Source organism: Electrona antarctica (assembly GCF_951216825.1).
Source record: "Electrona antarctica genome assembly, chromosome: 6".
Classification (NCBI taxonomy): domain Eukaryota; kingdom Metazoa; phylum Chordata; class Actinopteri; order Myctophiformes; family Myctophidae; genus Electrona; species Electrona antarctica.
The window spans coordinates 14,876,617-14,896,383 of record NC_136811.1 but is presented as its reverse complement, the minus strand read 5'-3'; the positions used below and the strand labels follow the sequence as shown (position 1 = coordinate 14,896,383).

General features: G+C 42.9%; 1 protein-coding gene across 4 annotated transcripts in view; it reads left to right on the top strand.

The window, feature by feature from the left end:
- The first annotated feature begins 2,769 nt into the window (after window positions 1-2,769).
- Window positions 2,770-19,767, top strand: part of flot1b (flotillin 1b) — a 23,546-nt gene continuing 6,548 nt past the window's right edge. For 3 of the 4 annotated variants that reach the window (XM_079504318.1, XM_079504317.1, XM_079504315.1), the window contains exons 1-9: window positions 2,770-2,927; window positions 3,757-3,815; window positions 7,478-7,553; window positions 8,853-8,943; window positions 14,600-14,743; window positions 16,492-16,611; window positions 17,640-17,735; window positions 17,945-18,097; window positions 18,974-19,155. In XM_079504318.1, the coding sequence (XP_079360444.1) occupies window positions 3,773-3,815; window positions 7,478-7,553; window positions 8,853-8,943; window positions 14,600-14,743; window positions 16,492-16,611; window positions 17,640-17,735; window positions 17,945-18,097; window positions 18,974-19,155 (905 nt within the window). In that variant the 5' untranslated portion in view covers window positions 2,770-2,927; window positions 3,757-3,772. The remainder of the gene's footprint in view (window positions 2,928-3,756; window positions 3,816-7,477; window positions 7,554-8,852; window positions 8,944-14,599; window positions 14,744-16,491; window positions 16,612-17,639; window positions 17,736-17,944; window positions 18,098-18,973; window positions 19,156-19,767) is intronic. The other variant, XM_079504316.1, reaches the window with a different exon arrangement.

The following is a 19,767-nucleotide window of genomic DNA, read 5'->3' as shown; positions in this document are numbered from 1 at the left end:
TGTTTGCATCGTTTTGTTTTAAAGCTGAAGCTGATAAATTGGCATTAAAGATTCTTGTAAATGTATTTATGCTAAATGCATTGCATAGTAGAGATTATAAGTGCCCTCAGGCTTCTGATTAACAGTTACAGAGCTTGAACTTTGTTCCTATTGTGAGCACTGTTGCTGCTGCAGTACCGCAAATGACTAGATTCAATAATCAGTATATTCAGATAGTGGTCAGATGGTGAAAACTGAAGACCACCCGCCACTTCAGAATAAATGTAAATATTCAGATCAAAGCTTAGTTAAGCCGAAAGGGCAATAAGGGCTCAATTCAACTTGACTCGATGTGTATTTTTTGAGGGGCGCTAGCCCCTCTTATATACAGCTTTTGTCCCCACACGTCTCAATATTTGTCATCGACAATGAAAGGAGAAATTAGGTCAAATGTCTGCCAAATTTGATGTAAATTTAACCAACCAATCACAAATTCAGTTCATGAGATGATGTATGAGGATGTACAGTATATAATGATAAGAGCACCCCTCACTTCACATGGGTGTGTTTTTAAAATCTACACTATATGCTCTAATCATACATCACGTTCCGTGCTCAGCCAATCAAATCATCGCTATGGGGTACCAGTGATCACCTCACACCGTCGAGTGGATGGAGATATCTAGAGCACGGCGAGGGGGACCTGCACTACTATGGCCAGCTGGCAACCCTCAATGACTGCATGTGCAGAAATATGAGAGCCTCTCGCTACGTCCTGTTGCACGACATAGACGAGATTATCCTACCGTACCGCCACGACAACCTGACTGGTTGTCTGGCTCTGGTGAGTGAGCTCCAAAAGCAGCAACCACAGGCGGGGGCATTCCCATTTCGGATGGACTTGTTTCCGACTGACCGCGTTAAAGCCCTCCCTGCCCTCCCCAGTGGGAAGGGGAGCCAGGAATAAATATGCTGCAGCACATCTATAGAATAAACATAGAAGAAACTAGAACTGCACTAAATTACATTAAAGAAAGGCAGATTTTTACGTTCTGGCACAGGCGGGGGTGGAGAATAAAACGGAATTCCACGTTCTTGGCATACATTCGGCTAGGGTAGGTACCCAGTATCTTGGTCTCCATACTGCCAGCCGGGGCAAGGGGAAAGGAACTGGTTGGAATAACGTGTTCCTTCCACACGTTATGTCCAACCGGGGAAACAGCCCCCTCTCACCACCTTTCACCTTAATCCACTCGACACTGATCGACATATACGTCACCATCGAAAGCCGATTAATCCACATCTTTATTACGTCATCATTGAGAGCTAGTTATACCAGTTATACCCTGACGTCATATGCTGCTACGATACATACGCATCAAATGGGGCATACGCAAAGTAACCACAGTATACCGCTAATCAACTTACAAATTACATATACATATACATAGGCATTTCCTTTAATCCACCTGACACTGATCGACATCACGTCACCATCGAAAGCCGTCTCTTACCAATACTACTTTTTTACCTCCAAAAACTAGGTACGTAGCAAATAGCTAAACCTAATAATTCAATATTTCATACGTTCTTTCACAGAGAAGCTGAGATTTGACAGTTTGTAGCGGTCGACAGTACTTGCGCGCTCTGCTTGCGCACTAGTAGGGCCTACTTGTGTGCAACAAGCAAGTAGGCACTCGACAGAGTGCAGTTCTAGTTTTATACTAAAATGAACATGTTGACATGTTTTGTATTACAACTATCAGGATCAAGGAGATGGGTCGCACATATAGTTGTATTACAACTATAAATCTGTGACTATTTCACAATTAAACCAACCATTTATTCGACTAGGCCTACAGACTAAGACTAGCCCATAAAGACTACAAATATTTCGATATTTAGTCGACTAAAGACTAGACTAAGACTATTCAAAATAAATAAACTAACTAATACTGTTACACAATACAAACACATGACAGACAGTCATGCAATTATGCATCAGGCGAAACTGAAATGCATTGGTTTAATTAAATATTTGTGAAAAGAACAAAAAGCTCAATGTTCATCATAGGCCTAATATAGCCAGTAAACTATTATGTGTAGATCAATTTTCGTTCATTTTGTGGTGGTTCTCAAAGTGGTGTCCGGCGTCCTTGAGGGGCCGCGTTCCGGCCTTATTTTTAACCCAGCCATACCCCATGTTACAGGTGGGGGTCTGCTCTGCTTCGTGCTAATACCTTAGAGCAGTGGTTCCCAAAGTGGGGTCCGGGGACCCCCAGGGGTCCTTGAGGGAGTTCCAGGGGGTACCCAGGTAAATGATAGTTTGGAACCAAATGGACCCTTATGGGTCTGTAACTCTGAGAGTGTACAAATGGAACCAAATGGGTCCATTTGGTTCCATTTGTACACTCTCAGAGTTAAATTAACAGTGATTTTACAATATAAATTGGGGTCCCAGAGATATAAATGCCATTAAATGGGGGTCCGTAGACTAATGCATGTCAAACTGGGGGTCCTTGAAATTAAACTGGTTGATAATCACTGCTAGAGCCGTAAAATTCTTCTCTACTGGGGGTCCCTGGCATATCTTTTCAAATGGGGGGTCCGTGGGCTCATTAGTGTCAATTTGGGGGTCCTTGGCATGAAAAAGTTTGGGAACCACTGCCTTAGACTGAGTATATATACACAGTAGGCTATAATCAATTTGGGGTCCTTCCTTGACATGAAAAGGGGCGGAGATAGCGGGGTCGTTTACGAACACTGGGCGTGGCCGTGGGCGTGGTTTGCGTATGTTTTCACTTCAGACATTTTTCTCATTCTTGTTTCCTGGCACTGCTTGAACTGAAGCCAGCTACACACACACACATACTAATTTTAAACCTATTACAACCTGGTATACGTCAGATAAGCAAGACGTAAAACAATTCTTCGTCCAGAAGGGATCGGTAAGTGAAACGGTTTAATTCATTTGAATAGCATACTGCTTAGTTCTAACCAGAATAACATAAACATTTAATTAGTCCGTGGTCCCCTCCCATCCTAGCTAACTATTAGCTAGCATGCTAACCCACAGTCGCTAAGCAGAAAAACGTTAACGCAGCAAGTTGATACATTATACTTATTCCCTTGTTCACATTTATTGATGTTCCCTTTTAAAAATAAGTCCAAGAGTATTAATGCTAGATAGTAGCGCGACCTCTATCGCCTGAAACCCTGGTGAGGGTTTACTCTGTTGTTGGTGATTATGAGATTATGAGAAGCGATGTTTACAGTAGTAGACCGTTAACGTTTCATTCAAGACACTGTTACACTGAAGACGTAACTGACACAAAACGACAGGGCTTTGGTCCGTGGGTTGTGGGGAGGGGTCCGCCGGTTTGGTGTAGGCCTGGACAGTCTGATAATTACATTTGTGGCTCGGATGATGATTGACATTAACATATGTCTGTAGGAGGCGAGGGATGGGCCAAATGGAAACAAATCAGCGGTGGGCCCGCCGCCTCGGGGATTTAAATGATAGCGGGCCTCATATGTTATTTTTAATAATGTAATCAAATGCCGCTAAAGCACACCAAGCAGTTATCGTTCAAATAGCATGACAGTGCAAACCACCATTGCACATGCTTTTGACTCCACTTGTAGTCTTTCTCTTCAGTCTGCACAAATGCATACAATATTCCACATACCGTATACTTCCAAATATATCCAAATAGCATAAATTGATTTTTCAATATGTATGGTGAGTAAGCTCTTGCTTCCTTTTTCGGTTCCTAGACAGAAGACAGTCAAGATGTTCTACACTTGTGGTCCCAATGAAGCCATGGTTGTTTCTGGTAAGTGCCATTTTGTACACTAGTGTCATTCATCAGAGACAGCTAGCCTCGCCAGGGTGTTCTGAGAAATTCCCCCTTGGCAGTACAGGAAGTTAAGAAATCCATCCCACTTACCCGCTTACTAAACAGTCAACCTTCTAAAAGCTGTAGAACTGATAAAAGCTGTTGGACCAAATAAATAGTCAATGTCTCTATATTTGATATGAGCAGTTGTGTATACAGTGGAGCGGTGTATTGGTATCATCATGTGATTTAATTATCACTTACCATCATGTGTTTGCATGTCATCATAGATTGCACAATGCCATTTTCTGCTGTAAACCTAGACATTTTCCAGTCACCAATTCTGTACTGGACTGACCTAAGAAATTAGTGTTGCGAGAGGCAAGGCTGCCTCTCGCAACACTAATTTCTGTTCATGCCGTTGTTTGCTGAGCCAATCAGGCCTAGTGCCATAGGCTAGAGAGGCATGCTTGCCGTTGCTTAGAGACGAGGCAACCAATCCCGATTAGGAGCCAAAGTCGTCATTACATTTGAGTAAGACATAGGTCAGGCTTCACCGGACATGGTTGGGCAGGGCCTTTCATTGATATTCGAATATATTTTTGAGGGCTTTTTCTGCCTTTACTACGCCAGAGTAGTTCAACACACTCACACTTGACTTGGGCTGTCTTGCTTTACTCACTGTGTGTTGATGTTGATTGATGACGCTTGATGAATTCAAACCGCTTGATTGTGGCAGGAGTTGTGAGCGAGTTAACGTGTCAAAGTTTCAAAATTAACCCATTTAGACCTGAGAACAGATTCTATAAAATCTCTTCTAAATCATGACAGTTTCCTGAAAAACTATTGTCAGTGGTGCTCAAACTATTTCATGTCAAGGACCCCAAAGAAAGCAATAAGGTACACCCGCACACTGTGTATCTGCTCGGCACAAGAGTATTGGCTTATTTAATGAAGCAACGTTTCGGTCACTAGGGACCTTCCTCTAACCTGACTCCGCCAGATGGGGCAGCAGAGAGTACACTGGGTTCCCCCTCCTGCTCCCATCTGGGAACTCTCAGGCAGACTTGATGCCCGGCCACAAAACGGCCTGGCCAATCAGCAGCAGCTAGAGGCGGGATAGCTGCTGCTGCTGATTGGACACTGATTGGACATTTTGACAGAGTTACTTATATACAAACATTTGAAAAATAATCAACCAATCACAATAGACAGTCTAATTAGAGGAAGAGGTACAGCTTGTGATGATCCTCAATTTGCTGACATCATTTAAAGGCACAAGGACCCCAAATAACTTTTACATCATTTCAGTTACATTCTAAAAATCATTATACGAGAAAAGACTAATGGTTGTACAAATACATTAGGAAATCAACATAGTCAACAATAAGAGACAAAAAGTCACTAGGTCCTGCTCTCATGACATACAGACAATGAGAGTGGAAAAATACATAGAATATATATATATATATATATATATATATATATATATATATATATACACACAAACCAAATTCACTCAACGAGGCAAGAAGTTCTGAATTAAAGTGCTTATATATTTGACATATTAGTAATTAGGGGGGGGGGGGGGGGGGGGGGGGGGTTTGTAGAGCCAAATGGGGCCCTTAAGGGTGATGAGACACTCAACTATAGAGTACTGAAAAACATGCAAACTTATAACATGACATTTAGTAACAGTTCATCATTGAGCCCCTTTTGGGGGTCAAGGACCCCAAAAATCATGTATGTATGATGTATGTATTTTATCTGTGATATGGATCTCCCTGGGTCTGAAATAAAGTATTGATTGATTAATTGATATGCATTTGGCCTCAGATGTTGTTCCAGGGACCCCCCAGAAGCAAAGATTTGAGTTAAAAACATTTGCTCTGAAAGAATATATATTCAAAGATTTGCGTTTGCGCCACATTTTCACGATTTAAAAAAAATAGCAGTCTACAAGCTCGTAGCGCGGCACCGAGTTCCGCGCTACGAGCTTGTAGATCTGCTATTTTTTAATAGCTAAAGTATAACATAATGCTGAACACACGCCCTGAATGGGTTAAACAAGAACAGGCTCCAGACATAAACTAAACTAGAACTGCACTCTGTCGAGTGCCTACTTGCTTGTTGCACACAAGTAGGCCATAAATGGCCTACTAGTGTGCAAGCAGAGCGTGCAAGTGCTGTAGTAGCCTGGCTAATAAACCAGACCGAATCAGCCGTTGGCAAAAACAAAATTGCCTGCCAGCGGATTACGGTCTGGAGAGGCTCAATTGTACGCCCATTTCCTACACCAGAGACCTGGTGTGGCCAATCGGGACACGGTATGCAATATGAGCGGGCTTTGGTACAGTGACGTTCAATGCTTGAGAACTTTGACTGACAGTAGCTCTGACCAATTGCGTCAAAGAGAAAATGTTTGAACCCGCCCCCCAGGAAACAAGATCCATACACAGCATCTCCAGACTCAAATACCACACGACAGTGTGATTTGAGTCTGGCTTATTAGCCAGGCTAGTGCTGTAGACCCCTACAAACTTTCAAATCTTAGCCTCACATATTGAATTATTAGATTGAGCTATTTGCTACGTACCTTGCTTCTGGAGGAAAAAAGTAGTATTTTTAAGTATGGTAAAATCTTCTATCTCTAAAGAAAATATAGTTCCATCCTTGTAGTTTCTAAAAAAAAATAAGTCATGGATATCAGATAAAAAAAAATATATTATTCGAAAATATGTTGTCAAGTAATACGTGTTTCAAGACAAACAAGCGCAGGTTCCAGTTTCAAATAATTCGATAAAGTTTCTTTCATTACTTGCGCTAGCAAAGCGCGCAAGTACTGTTATCGGCTGGGTATGTATGTATGTCGGTGTTGTCCACCGGCCAATAAGTATGTATGTGTTGTCCACCAGCCAATAAGGGACCACCATTCTTGATGACTTAACTAAGGTACGTTTGGTGAGCGGCTGGGTATGTACTGTATGTATGTCGGGGTAAAAATGGTGGTCCCTTATTGGCCGGTGGACATAGCTAAGGTACGTTTCAAGGTTGGTATAAGGTCAATAACGGGTCTAAAGGATATAGAACAGCAGTTGTAATAGACATTAGTTAGTAGCAGACTAGTACTTACGCGCTCTGCTTGCGCACAAGTTGTGTGTGTGTGTGTGTGTGTGTGTGTGTGTGTGTGTGTGTGTGTGTGTGTGTGTGTGTGTGTGTGTGTGTGTGTGTGTGTGTGTGTGTGTGTGTGTGTGTGTGTGTGTGTGTGTGTGTGTGTGTGTGTGTGTGTGTGTGTGTGTGTGTGTGTGTGTGTGTGTGTGTGTGTGTGTGTGTGTGTGTGTGTGTGTGTGTGTGTGTGTGTGTGTGTGTGTGTGTGTGTGTGTGTGTGTGTGTGTGTGTCGCAAGTTGGCACCTCGACAGTGCATTTCTAGTTGTGTGTGTGCGCGAGTGCCAACTATGGTGCCATTTTCCAAGGCGAGTGGGTGACATTTTGTCAAAAATATGAAATCAAATGATATGGCTCCTACAATAATATTAAGATTAAGTAGGTGCTGGGACAGGACCAGGGACAGGACAGGTGCTACATAGGGATTTGGAATAAAGTGGTTTATTTTGTCTTGTGATGTGTTTCCCTTTTCTTTCTCTCTCTCTCAATACAGGCTTTGGCCGCTCTCCCCCCTTGATGATTGCTGGTGGCAGAGTGTTTGTCATTCCATGTATTCAGCAGATTCAGAGGTACTGAACCTCTTCCATTAATTAATTAATAAATCAATCAATCAATGTAGGAGGGTTAAGGCCCACACATACTCCAGTTTTAGGTGATAAGGTGACCACTGCGGTGGTCGGGGATGTCACTGAGCTGCAGTGATAAGCAACTCACTGCTCACCCCAGCACTTTTCTCTGTTTTTTACTAACCACGGTCACCGCTTTCACCCTGGCTCGCTCTGGCAATGTCATTGGGGGGAGGAGTGGTGCCCAGAGGGAGGCGGGGACCTACTAAACCACTGTTTGGGTGAAAACATTCCCACCTAAAATTGGAGTAAAGCTCGGGCCTTTAAGCCAAATTCCAATACCCAAAATCTCGGCCACTCGCTCACTCACACTCGATGACTCCATGGTGGTGTTAAAGTGCATCCACGGCAACGCTCCCTCCTACCTCAAGGAACTTGTCACCCCCCCAACCCTCCACCCGCTCCCTCCGCTCCTCAAACACAAACCGCCTCAAACCCGTCAAGACCAACCTGCGCACCATGGGCGACCGGGCCTTCTGCTCGGCCGCCCCCGAACTGTGGAACGCCCACCTGAGAGAGGACTTAAGACTTTCCTTTTTAACAAAGCGTTTTTATAGCATGCCCTTTTGTTTTAAATTGATGTGTTCCCTTTTCTTAGATGGTTTTAATGGTGTAATGCTGCTTATGTTTTTATTTGTATTCTTTTGCATTTGCTCACTGTAGCACTTTGAGATTCTAACGAATGTAAAGTGCGTTATAAATAAAATCCATTATTATTATTATTAAAGTGAAATATGTGACCCATCTTGTGAACTTCACACAACTTACATGGAGGTCTTTAAATACGTGGCCTGAATACCACTAGGTTGAGATTTTGGTTATTGGAATTTGACTTTAGGCTTCATCCAATTGATAGCAATACCTTTTCTTGCAAACATCAACAGAATATGCATTATGTAGCACATGGTCAGTAGTAAACGCATGTTATGGATCCATCCAGTTCTGCTTTGATGTTTTTCCAAAATGTCTGTATTTTCGAGCAGTCCCAAAATATATGAAGAGAATCTCAAACCTTTTTTTCATACCACAACCCAATTTTATGTTTGGTGATGACACTTGGTGATGACACTATTTACTTATTTAAAGAAGCCTCAACAAACAATATATACGAAAAATCTATAGTCCAGTGTTCATTGGCAGTCTAGTCATGTAGACTGGCTTGCATGAGCTATTGAAGCTGTTGAATAGCTCTGAATCCATTTCTCCTCTTTACCTTCTCCTTTGGCTTTGTGTGCTTCCCAGGATCACTCTGAACACCCTGACTCTGAACGTAAAGAGTGACAAAGTCTACACCCGCCATGGAGTGCCCATCTCCGTTACGGGCATCGCACAGGTACGACCAAATCCACCCACTCACCTGAGAGATGATACTTCCCTGACATTTAGGTCAAACATTGTTGCATATTGTCATTGGATCTTCACAAACACAACACATGCTCGTTCTAGAAGTATCACATGTCTGAAACCCATGATGCTGACGCCTGTAACATCTCACTTGTCTACAATGTTGCTCTTGGAATTTCATCTTATTCTCAACTTGCACTTGTTGCAAGTTGCTCTGGATAAGAGGCTCAGCTAAATGCCTAAGTGAATTATTAGCTGCCTGATTAACATTGCAGCTGTAAATGAATATCTTCAGTTGAGAAGCTGGGCCAGTAAGAGAAATGAGCCTGTGAGCAGTTAGTCCACTGGTTTGAATACGTTGTCCGACTACAAGTATCTGTGTCTGTTTTATATACAGCAACCCCTCCCCCATAGTGCACATCACATGTCCCTGTGGAGAGGCCCAGAGGCGAGCCAGGCAACACTTGAGTTTGTGTGTGTGTGTGTCTGTGTGTGTGTGTGTGTGTGTAGAATGTGACAAAGCCTCCCTCCCCCGCCGCAACACTTTCCTCTAGGCTCTAAATAAAAAGTAAGGCCTTAGTATGCCTACATGACACACAAGGGTTACAAATCATGGAGCCAATTAGATGAATGATGAAAATGTATTCATGTTACGTTTGATTATCCCGCTTTGATTGCATCCCAAATTATATATTGAATCCTTTTTATGCGACATGTTCACAAACTGCACAGCAACTGGTGCAGAACTCATGAACTGCAGTGGAAAATATCATTTATCTGCTTCAATTTGATAGTGTTCACTTCTTTAATGAGTTTGTTCTCCTGATTTGATCAAATTGGTATCCTGTGGAAGCCAATAATGTGATGATGAGCTTATTCTCTCTGATAATAATCAGGATTATTGTTTAAGTATGATCCGTTCTAATTCTTGGCGCAATAGTCAAGTACAGTACTTGCTAGTCACATGAGATATGACTGTAAGCATGCCAGACGAGGCATTTGGTGATGAGAATTCAATAGCATCCATCCATCTGCAGGCTGGCAGACCTGCTGTAACTTGTAATCCATTTAAAAATAGGAGAATTAATGGTTTTCTGCTGAGGAATAAGAATGTGATATGATCATCATTCATTATCACAGGGATGCAGGCGTTAACAGAGGTGGACTGCTTCTTGTGCAGCCTAAAATCCAAACATGGAATGTCAGCTCGCTAGTTCTTAATTAAAGTATGATACTCTCGACTTACTGCGCTCGTATGAAAAGCTCACAGCCTCTCGACTTCTGCAAAATTACAAATAATGATTTCACTACTCACCAGTACATCACCAATCAAAGACAGTTTTGGTCATTAGAAAGACTACTTTCCCCGGTGGACACACTCTGAGCCCCTCACCACATGTATAAATTGCACTTTTTGGCCAGAAAGGGATTTGTTTTCTGGCAAAAAAGTGAATTTTATACCTGTGGTGAGGGGCTCAGAGTGCATCCACCGGGGAAAGTAGTCTTTCTAATGACCAAAACCGTCTTTGTATTGGTGAGTAGCGAAAACGTTCTTTTTATTTTAGCGGAAGTCGAGAGGCTGGTCTGCATTTCATGCGAGGGTAATTCATTGAAAGTTCCATAGCTATTACAACGGCAGCAACTACATTAGGGCTGTGGACCACAGCTAGGGTTACTTGTGAGTATTTACATGAATAGAGGAGTGTTCAACTGTTGAACACTTCTGCATTAATGTAAGAATACATATTGAACACAAGTTGCACTCAGAATATGAAAGCAATATCATGACGCTGCCGGCAAAGACTTTGCCCTGAATGTTTTAGGTCCCAAGCAGGCATAAATTCTGGAACAAGATTGCCGGCTGCCACTCGTGACAACAAAATCAAATAGGCTGACACATTGCCTGCAGATCTTGAATATCTGAATGGGGCTTTTGTCTTACATCGACTTGTCTCAGAATGCATTTTGTTACTCTGTTCCAACTTAAGGCATTCTCTGAAATATGCTGTAGCATTGTAAAGGCACAAAGCGGAATGGCTCAGGAGACACACAGCGCACACAGCAGTCCGCTTCTTCCAGTCAGTTCTCCATTAACATCGCTGTAAATGTGTACAGGAATCTCCTGCATTTACAAGATGTGCTAGATTTGCAGGAGCACATAATGAATTAAATTATGCACAATCCTGCACCAAAATTCAGGCCCCTATGTTTGCCATTATGAAGACGACTTCCAGTGCAGCATGCACTTGCGATACTTCAATCCTATTATTATTATTTTGTAAAGCAGCTTTGTCTGTCCCTGACTGCGCATGTCTTATATCCTATAATGCTAAAAATAAACAAACTGAGTCATGAAAGAAGTCTTATCAAGGCTTGTTTAACTACAGTACAGTCACTGGAAGGGGGTATCATTCACCCCCCGGAAATATACTTCTTTCTTTTCAAAATCTTTTTATTCAGGTTTTTCGACAATAGCCCAGGGGCAAGTATTAGACAGACACATAAAATATAAAAATAAAACTCAATCCCCTATCCCACCCTCCCCCCACCCACAATCCCAAGGATAGTCGGAACAGTCTGGAGGAAATAAAATAAATATATATATATATATACATACACACATACACAAAATACATGCATACATAATTACAAAAAATAAAAATATAATAAAATAAAAAAAGCAGATTTTTCATAGAGCAGATTTTGTTTCTGTTGTGGTTTGGCGTTGGCCGAGGCATAGGCACGGCACACTATGCAGTTTGTGTGTTGTGGTAGAATGTCATAAACGGGCCCCAGGTCTTGTAAAACTTTTTCTCAGAGCCGGCAATTGAAAACCTTAACATCTCCAACTCGAGACAGGACATTATATCACGAAGCCACTGACGGAGCACGGGCGGGGCAGCATCCTTCCATTTGAACAGAATGGCACGCCTAGCGAGCAACAAGGCAAAGTCGACCATACGACACTCTATGCGTGTTAGAGGAAGGTCATCCCTTCCAGCAGTGCCAAGGAGAGCCACTAAGGGATCTGGGTCTAGATTTTGATGTAGAATGTTGGATAGAGTATTGAACACATTCCCCCAAAATGGTTGTAATTTAGGACACATCCAATACTGATGGAACAAAGTTGCATCACCGCTCCTGCACTTGTCACAGGTAGGAGTTACGTCAGGATAAATACTAGCCAGTCTAGCCTTAGACATATGAGCTCTATGGACTATTTTAAACTGCACTAAGCAATGTCGTGCACAAAGAGAAGACTTATGTATAGAAGAAAAAATAGAATCCCAAACTTCATCAGACAGTGTGAGGCCCAGATCATGTTCCCAGTCAGCCTTTATCTTATCTAAGGGCGCTGGCCTCGAATTTGAAATGATATCATATAATATTGAAATGGCGCCCTTAATCGTCGGGTCAAAAGACAGAAATTAATCAATAGGGTTAGCATTAGGCTTATTAGGGAAGTCAGGTAGTATAGAGCTCACATAATGTCGGGCCTGCAAAAATCTGTAGAAGTGTGGTCTAGGTAGACTATATTTCTTTGAAATTTGATCAAAGGATGCAAAGCTCCCCTCTATAAACAGGTCTTTAAACCATTTGATGCCCTTTCCATGCCAACTCTGAAAGGTCATGTCTTGCGTTGATGGAACAAAAAGGTGGTTGGAAGCAACAGGACTGACCAGGGAGAGGTCTCTATAATTATAAGTTTTCCTGAACTGGGCCCACACTCTCAGCGTATCCGGAAATATACTTCTAATCAGTGTTTTCTTATTGGAAAAAATGTGCTGAAAATGATGAGCTATGATAAAAAGTTGTCAAAATGTCCCACCTACCTCAAAACCCCCTTTTTGGTATATGGCTCTGGCTAAATTGTGTAAAGGCAAATATTAATTCACTAAAATTACATAAATAGACATGGTAGTCTGTAATTGGTCATGGAGTATCTTGACACATAGGGGTAAGTAGCAGAACAGGATTTGGGAGGTTGCTACCATTATATTCTTCAATATGACCCACATCATCCTCAGAAACACAAAGAAATATGGTGTCCGCTTGACTAATAACAACAAAGATGGTTATTTTCCAACACATTATGCTGAGTATCACTGCCTCACTTGTATATAGAAAACTTCTCATATCCCTAAGCTTCAATTTGAGCCCAAGATAACCTTTCTATCTTGTAAATTACTCTTTCTGTAGCCAGAATTCTGAACTTTACCTCAAATCGGTGAAAATTGTATATTCAGTCAGTATCAGCTATACATTTGGAATAAATTAATGAATGACTGAGTTTGAACTGACTCCACATCATGGAATATTTCTTACTTGAATAAGCTATGTTAAAAGTTTGCAAAGTGTCCCATCTACCATTTTTATGAAAATGAGTGCCTCCATTATCAAAATAATCGATTTTCACTATATCTCAGCCAATATTGCACTTAAATGAACAAATAAGATGTCTAGACCTATGTTTTGAGGGTCAAGGATCTCAGTGAAATGATTCTTAAAGTGACCACATGTGCCCGTGGCATGCTGGTGTACAAATCAGTGCCGATTAAATCAATTCCTCTATCTCGGTGGCTTCTTATCCATGCCAGTGTCAAGGAGATCAACCAGTGAGGTTGGTAGGACTGCACCGCAGGACACACTGGATTAAAAAACTCTTTAGTTTCAACCACCCCTGCCCTTCATCATAGGGTTTTGTTTTTTCCAAAAAAGCTTCATCAGCTCGCTTGTATAAGGCAACACGTGGTTCTCTTCAGAGCAGAGTAGCATGGAGGAAGACGAGCCAGGTCAACTTCATTCATTCCAAATGTATAGCTGATACTGACTGAATATACAATTTTCACCGATTTGAGGTATAGTTCAGAATTTTGGCGATAGAAAGAGTAATTTACAAGATAGAAAGGTTATCTTGGGCTCAAATTGAAGCTTAGGGATATGAGAAGTTTTCTATATACAAGTGAGGCAGTGATACTCACCATAATGTGTTGGAAAATAACCCTCTTTGTTGTTATTAGTCAAGCGGACACCATATTTTTTGGTGTTTCTGAGGATGATGTGGGTCATATTGAAGAATATAATGGTAGCAACCTCCCAAATCCTGTTCTGCTACTTACCCCTATGTGTCAAGATACTCCATCACCAATTTCAGACTACCATGTCTATTTATGTAATTTTAGTGAATTAATATTTGCCTTTACACAATTTTGCCAGAGCCATATACCAAAAAGGTGGTTTTGAGGTAGGTGGGACATTTTGACAACTTTGTATCATAGCTCATCATTTTCAGCACATTTTTTCCAATAAGAAAACACTGATTAGAAGTATATTTCCGGGGGGTGCATGATACCCCCTTCCAGTGACTAGACTCTAGCCTCTGTAGTTTCTCTGTTGGTGGATCAGCACCCAGGAGCAGGGTTGTTCCAACAGGATTTGAGGACAGTGCAACTAAAACCCTATACTTCGTTGACCGGGGTCCCCCAGGGCTCTATACTAGGCCTGCTCCTTCTTTCCTTTTACACAAAAGTCACCAAAAATAGATGATCTATTCTACAAGCTCACATGTTATGACCATGGACAACACTAAAATGCAGGACCCTACTTGAGAGAGTTTTTCAGCTATCTTCTCTTTGCACTCTCAGGTGAAGATCCAGGGACAGAACAAGGACATGTTGGCTACAGCTTGTCAGATGTTCATGGGAAAGTCTGAGGCAGAGATCGCCACGATCGCCCTGGAGACATTGGAGGGACATCAGAGAGCCATCATTGCCCATTTGACCGTGGAGGTAGGTGTACACACACACACACACACACACACACACACACACACACACACACACACACACACACACACACACACACACACACACAGACAGTACATTTGTACTTGAAAAACTAATTTCATGGTATTCTACAGGGCCAAGGGAATTGATTATAACAACTTACATATCACTACTTCAAATGGATCAAACATAGAAAGGGTTGCTGAATACAAAAAAAAAAAAACATTGCATGGATGCACAGTTTTCACACACACACACACACACACACACACACACACACACACACACACACACACACACACACACACACTTAATTCAGGAGTTGTGGGCAATGGTTCCGCAGGGCAATCGTGCTGCGGCTCCGCTTGCTGCTTGCATGGCCCTCCTAAAGGCCTCACCGAGGGTTGTTGGGCTTCCTCCTCACGGAGGACACAGGCTGGGGCGCTAACCCATACTGCTCACCCGGGTGCCGTCTACATTCCGGCTGTCACCCGTCTCTCCGGTGGTCACCAGACTATACCTGGTTGTCACATAGTCTATTCCTATGAGTCACTATAAATAGAAGAACTATAACTAAAAAAATACATTGCATGGATGCACCTGGGACGTGTCCTCAGTGATGTATCCTGAGGTCAACGGGGTTTCGGGTCTACCAACATCATACCCCTCACTCAGGCGACCCAGCCGGGGTGATCAAGTCCCGCCTTATGTCCCAGTAGCTACCCTCAATCAGTCCCATTAGGGAAAGACAGGGCCACACAATCCGTTGGAACTACTCCAGAACTACTCTGCGAGGGCTGGGAGGTACGCTTCTGGCGCATTGAAGGACTAGGCTCTGTGGGTTGACTCCTGAGTCCCAGCACCAGACACTTCATACAATTCAATACAAGTACCTTGGAATATGGCTTGATGACAAATTTACATTTAAATACCATATTGACAATCTAAAAAAAATGGCTTTTTCTACCGGAACAGAGCTAGTTTCCCAATTCCATGTAGGAAAAGAGTTATTGAAGCAGTCTTTCTTTCTGTATTGGACTATGGAGATGTCATCTATAGAAAAGCTGCTCCTTCTGTCCTCAAGCTGCAGTTTATCATTCTGCTCTGCGGTTTATATCTGGTGAACCTTATAGAACTCATCACTGCGTCCTATATGACTGGCCTTCCTTGGCCGACAGGCGGAATAAACATTGGTATCTATTTATTTTTAAAGCAATTTACCGTTACCGACTTTACCGTTGTATATTAAAGCTCTGCTGGATTGGAATCCTATAACATATAGGACACGCTCCAGTCACTGGCTCACACTAAAGGTTCCAAATGTAAACACAGAACTGTGCCCCAACCACGTGGAATGACTTGCAGCTTAAATTAAAGATCTGCTCTCCCATATGACATGTTTACGTGTCAAACATTGATATTTGCTATTATGTCAATTTTCTCTACACATCCTTCATTACACAATTTGACAATAAGTGCAAAATGAACTGAAAACAAATGTAAAAGTGATTGTAATGTTTGAACCGGAGATATTTAGAATTCCTCTCAACCAATCACAATGTGAGCAAGGTCAGAGCTGTTGTAATTATACTCACATTGTCACTGGACAGGTTCAAGTTTAAAGTAGCGTGTTTACTGTTTATACTTTTTCATGACATGTCATTAAAGTAGATCTATCCTATTGGAGAACTCCACATATTTCCCAGCAATAGTGTCATATTGACTTGCGTCTACTCTGTCCGCATGTGTAGGAGATCTACCAGGATCGTAAGAAGTTCTCCGAGCAGGTGTTCAAGGTGGCATCCTCTGACCTGGTGAACATGGGTATCGGAGTGGTCAGCTACACGCTCAAAGACGTCCATGATGACCAGGTACGTCCTTATAATGAGAGGTGGTTCCGTGGTTGACACAAGGTGATTTATGAACAAAACAGATGGATGTTAATGGTGTAGACTAGAGGAGGAGCAACATGTGCCCCACTTAACCCATTTAGACCTGAGCTACAAAATGTCTTCTGAATCCATGTTTCTTGTGGTTCTCAATATTCCATGTCAAGGACCCAATTATATGAAATTGGCCGCCGACCCCCATCTGAAAATATGTAGTTCCAGGGACCCTCCATATGCAAAGATTTGAGTTAAAAATGTTCGCTCTGAAAGAATATATTCAAAGCGTTGTGCCACATTTTCACGATTTTTCAAAAATAGCAGACCTACAAGCGAGTGCCGCGCTGTGAGCTTGTAGATCTGCTATTTTTCAATAGCTATAGTGTGACATAATGCTTAAAACACCAAAACGGGTTCCCGCCTAGAATGGGTTAAATGCCACCATATTGTTTTCTCCATTACCATCGTTTACGGATCATCGATGAGACCTATCCCATCACTTTTCATTTGATAGTGTGGCTCCTACTCCCAGGGGGCGAGCCATCTAGGGGGGTGTGCGCCTGTGCGTGTGTCAGGAGATAAACCACTGGACCGATCAAACCCGTGTATGTTGGGAATCAAAATCACTATCAAACGTGATGTCAGAAATATGAACGGAAGCCACACTTTGCCTATCTCCTTTCAGCCAGTGTGTGTGTGTCTGTGTCTTCATGCAGACATACTGTACCTACTGGAAATGAGAGCTTTCAGAGAGTGCTGCTTCCTCCTTTTATTGTAATGTCCGTTATTACCAGTGTGGTACATTAGATGGCTGATGTCAGTATCCCCAGTAGTGACTAATTGGCTTAAGATGTTCTGTACCAATGGTCTCTGTTACACTAATGTCTCTTGCTCTCTCTCTGTCTCTCGCTCTCTTGTCTCTCTCATCCTCTCCACCCCCCCTCTCTCTCTCTCTAATATGGACATTTTGTCTCTCTCTAATATGGCCCTTCTCTCTCTCGTCCATCTCCCAGGACTACCTGCACTCTCTGGGTAAGGCCAGGACAGCCCAGGTACAGAAGGATGCCAGGATCGGAGAGGCACAGTACAAACGAGACGCTGTCATCAGGGTACAGTTACTGCCCTCTTATCCTACTTATCATCTGTTGTGTATTCATATGGAACATACCACATCATACATGATGATATATGGCTGAAAACCAAATAAATCACAACATATAAATGGTTGTTTCCCCCACCACACCCCATGTCCAAAATGTGTATAAGCTCAAATTTGTCTATTTTCTCTCCCCTCCCCCTTGCCTTGTCTTGTGTGCAGGAGGCTCATGCCATGCAGGAGAAGGTGTCTGCACAGTACAAGAACGAGATTGAGATGGCGAAGGCCCAGAGAGACTTTGAGCTCAAGAAGGCAGTATATGACATGGAGGTGAACACCAAGAAGGCTGAGTCAGAGATGGCCTACCAGCTCCAGGTGCAGTACTATACCGTGTCCATGTATTTGTAGGTCACACGTGTATTCATTTTCTCAAAGACAGTATTTTCTTTAGATAGGATGTTAGTGAGACAGGAAAAGAAAGGGAAAGGACAATGCAACACATGTCTCCAGTAGGATAGGTACGGGGGCTGTACCAGCTTGCTCTAAGGGCAGAAACACACTATGGTCCCGGGTGCACACTCGGGGCCACTTGGCAGATGTTGTAGTAGTGCGAGTGCTGCGTACCGTTCCCCAGAGTAGATCACCCAACTGTTCCCGGGACCGCATGGAGTTAGTCTCGGGACCGCATGGAGGTAGTCTCGGGACCGCATGGAGGTAGTCTCGGGACCGCAAGGAGGTAGTCTCGGGACCGATTGAAGTGTACTCGGGTGCGGAAGAATCAAGGCCAATATGAATCATGGCCAGTGGGGACCAGGCAATCATATTCGTGAACAGTTTGAATCACACAGACTCAGTGTGAATCTGCCCTAAAACTCACTCTGTGACACCTCTTTAATTGCAGTTTCCAGGCCATGTAATGTTGAACCTCCTCTCCCTCCACCAGGTGGCTAAGACCATGTAATGTTAAACCTCCTCTCCCTCCACCAGGTGGCTAAGACCATGTAATGTTGAACCTCCTCTCCCTCCACCAGGTGGCTAAGACCATGTAATGTTAAACCTCCTCTCCCTCCACCAGGTGGCTAAGACCATGTAATGTTGAACCTCCTCTCCCTCCACCAGGTGGCTAAGACCATGTAATGTTAAACCTCCTCTCCCTCCACCAGGTGGCTAAGACCATGTAATGTTAAACCTCCTCTCCCTCCACCAGGTGGCTAAGACCATGTAATGTTGAACCTCCTCTCCCTCCACCAGGTGGCTAAGACCAAGCAGCGCATCGAGGAGGAGAAGATGCAGATTCAGGTGGTGGAGCGCAGCCAGCAGATCATGCTGCAGGAGCAGGAGATCACCCGCAAGGAGAAGGAGCTGGAGGCCAAGGTGAAGAAGCCAGCCGACGCCGAGAGATACCGGCTGGAGAAACTGGCTGAGGCTCAGCGGTAGGTCCCTGCCTGGACGGCCGTGTGCCAATACCTTTTAACCACTTTAACCCATTTTGACCTGAGATCGGATTCTAAAAATGTCTGTTTGAAAATGACAGTTTTCTGAAAAGGCTATGTTTCTATGTCAGTCGTTCTTCGATTTTTCAAAAATAGCAGACCTACAAGCTCGTAGCGCGCCACTCGGTGGCGCGCTATGAGCTTGTAGATCTGCTATTTTTCAATAGCTAAAGCATAACATAATGCTAACACCAAAAGGGGTTCCCGCCCCCAAAATGGGTTAAGCCCCCTCTATACTTAATACGTTGTATTGTACTCTGTATGCTCTTTTTTCACTCTGCCAAAGAATTATAGATTATTTTATATATAATTATTGGATATTATTGGCAAAGAGATTTGGTGTAAACATTCCCCCCCAGAATGGGGATCTGAAGGCCAGATCGCACCAATGCAACTTGTTGTATGTTGCAAGGAGTTGCATTGATGTGGACTGGCTTTCACGCAAGATGCGCTGAAGTGAATACAAAAGATTGACTATTTACTTGTTACTTGTTTAGTAAATGCACTTCAAGCACCGGAAGCACTAAAGATATGCTATACAACATATTTTAG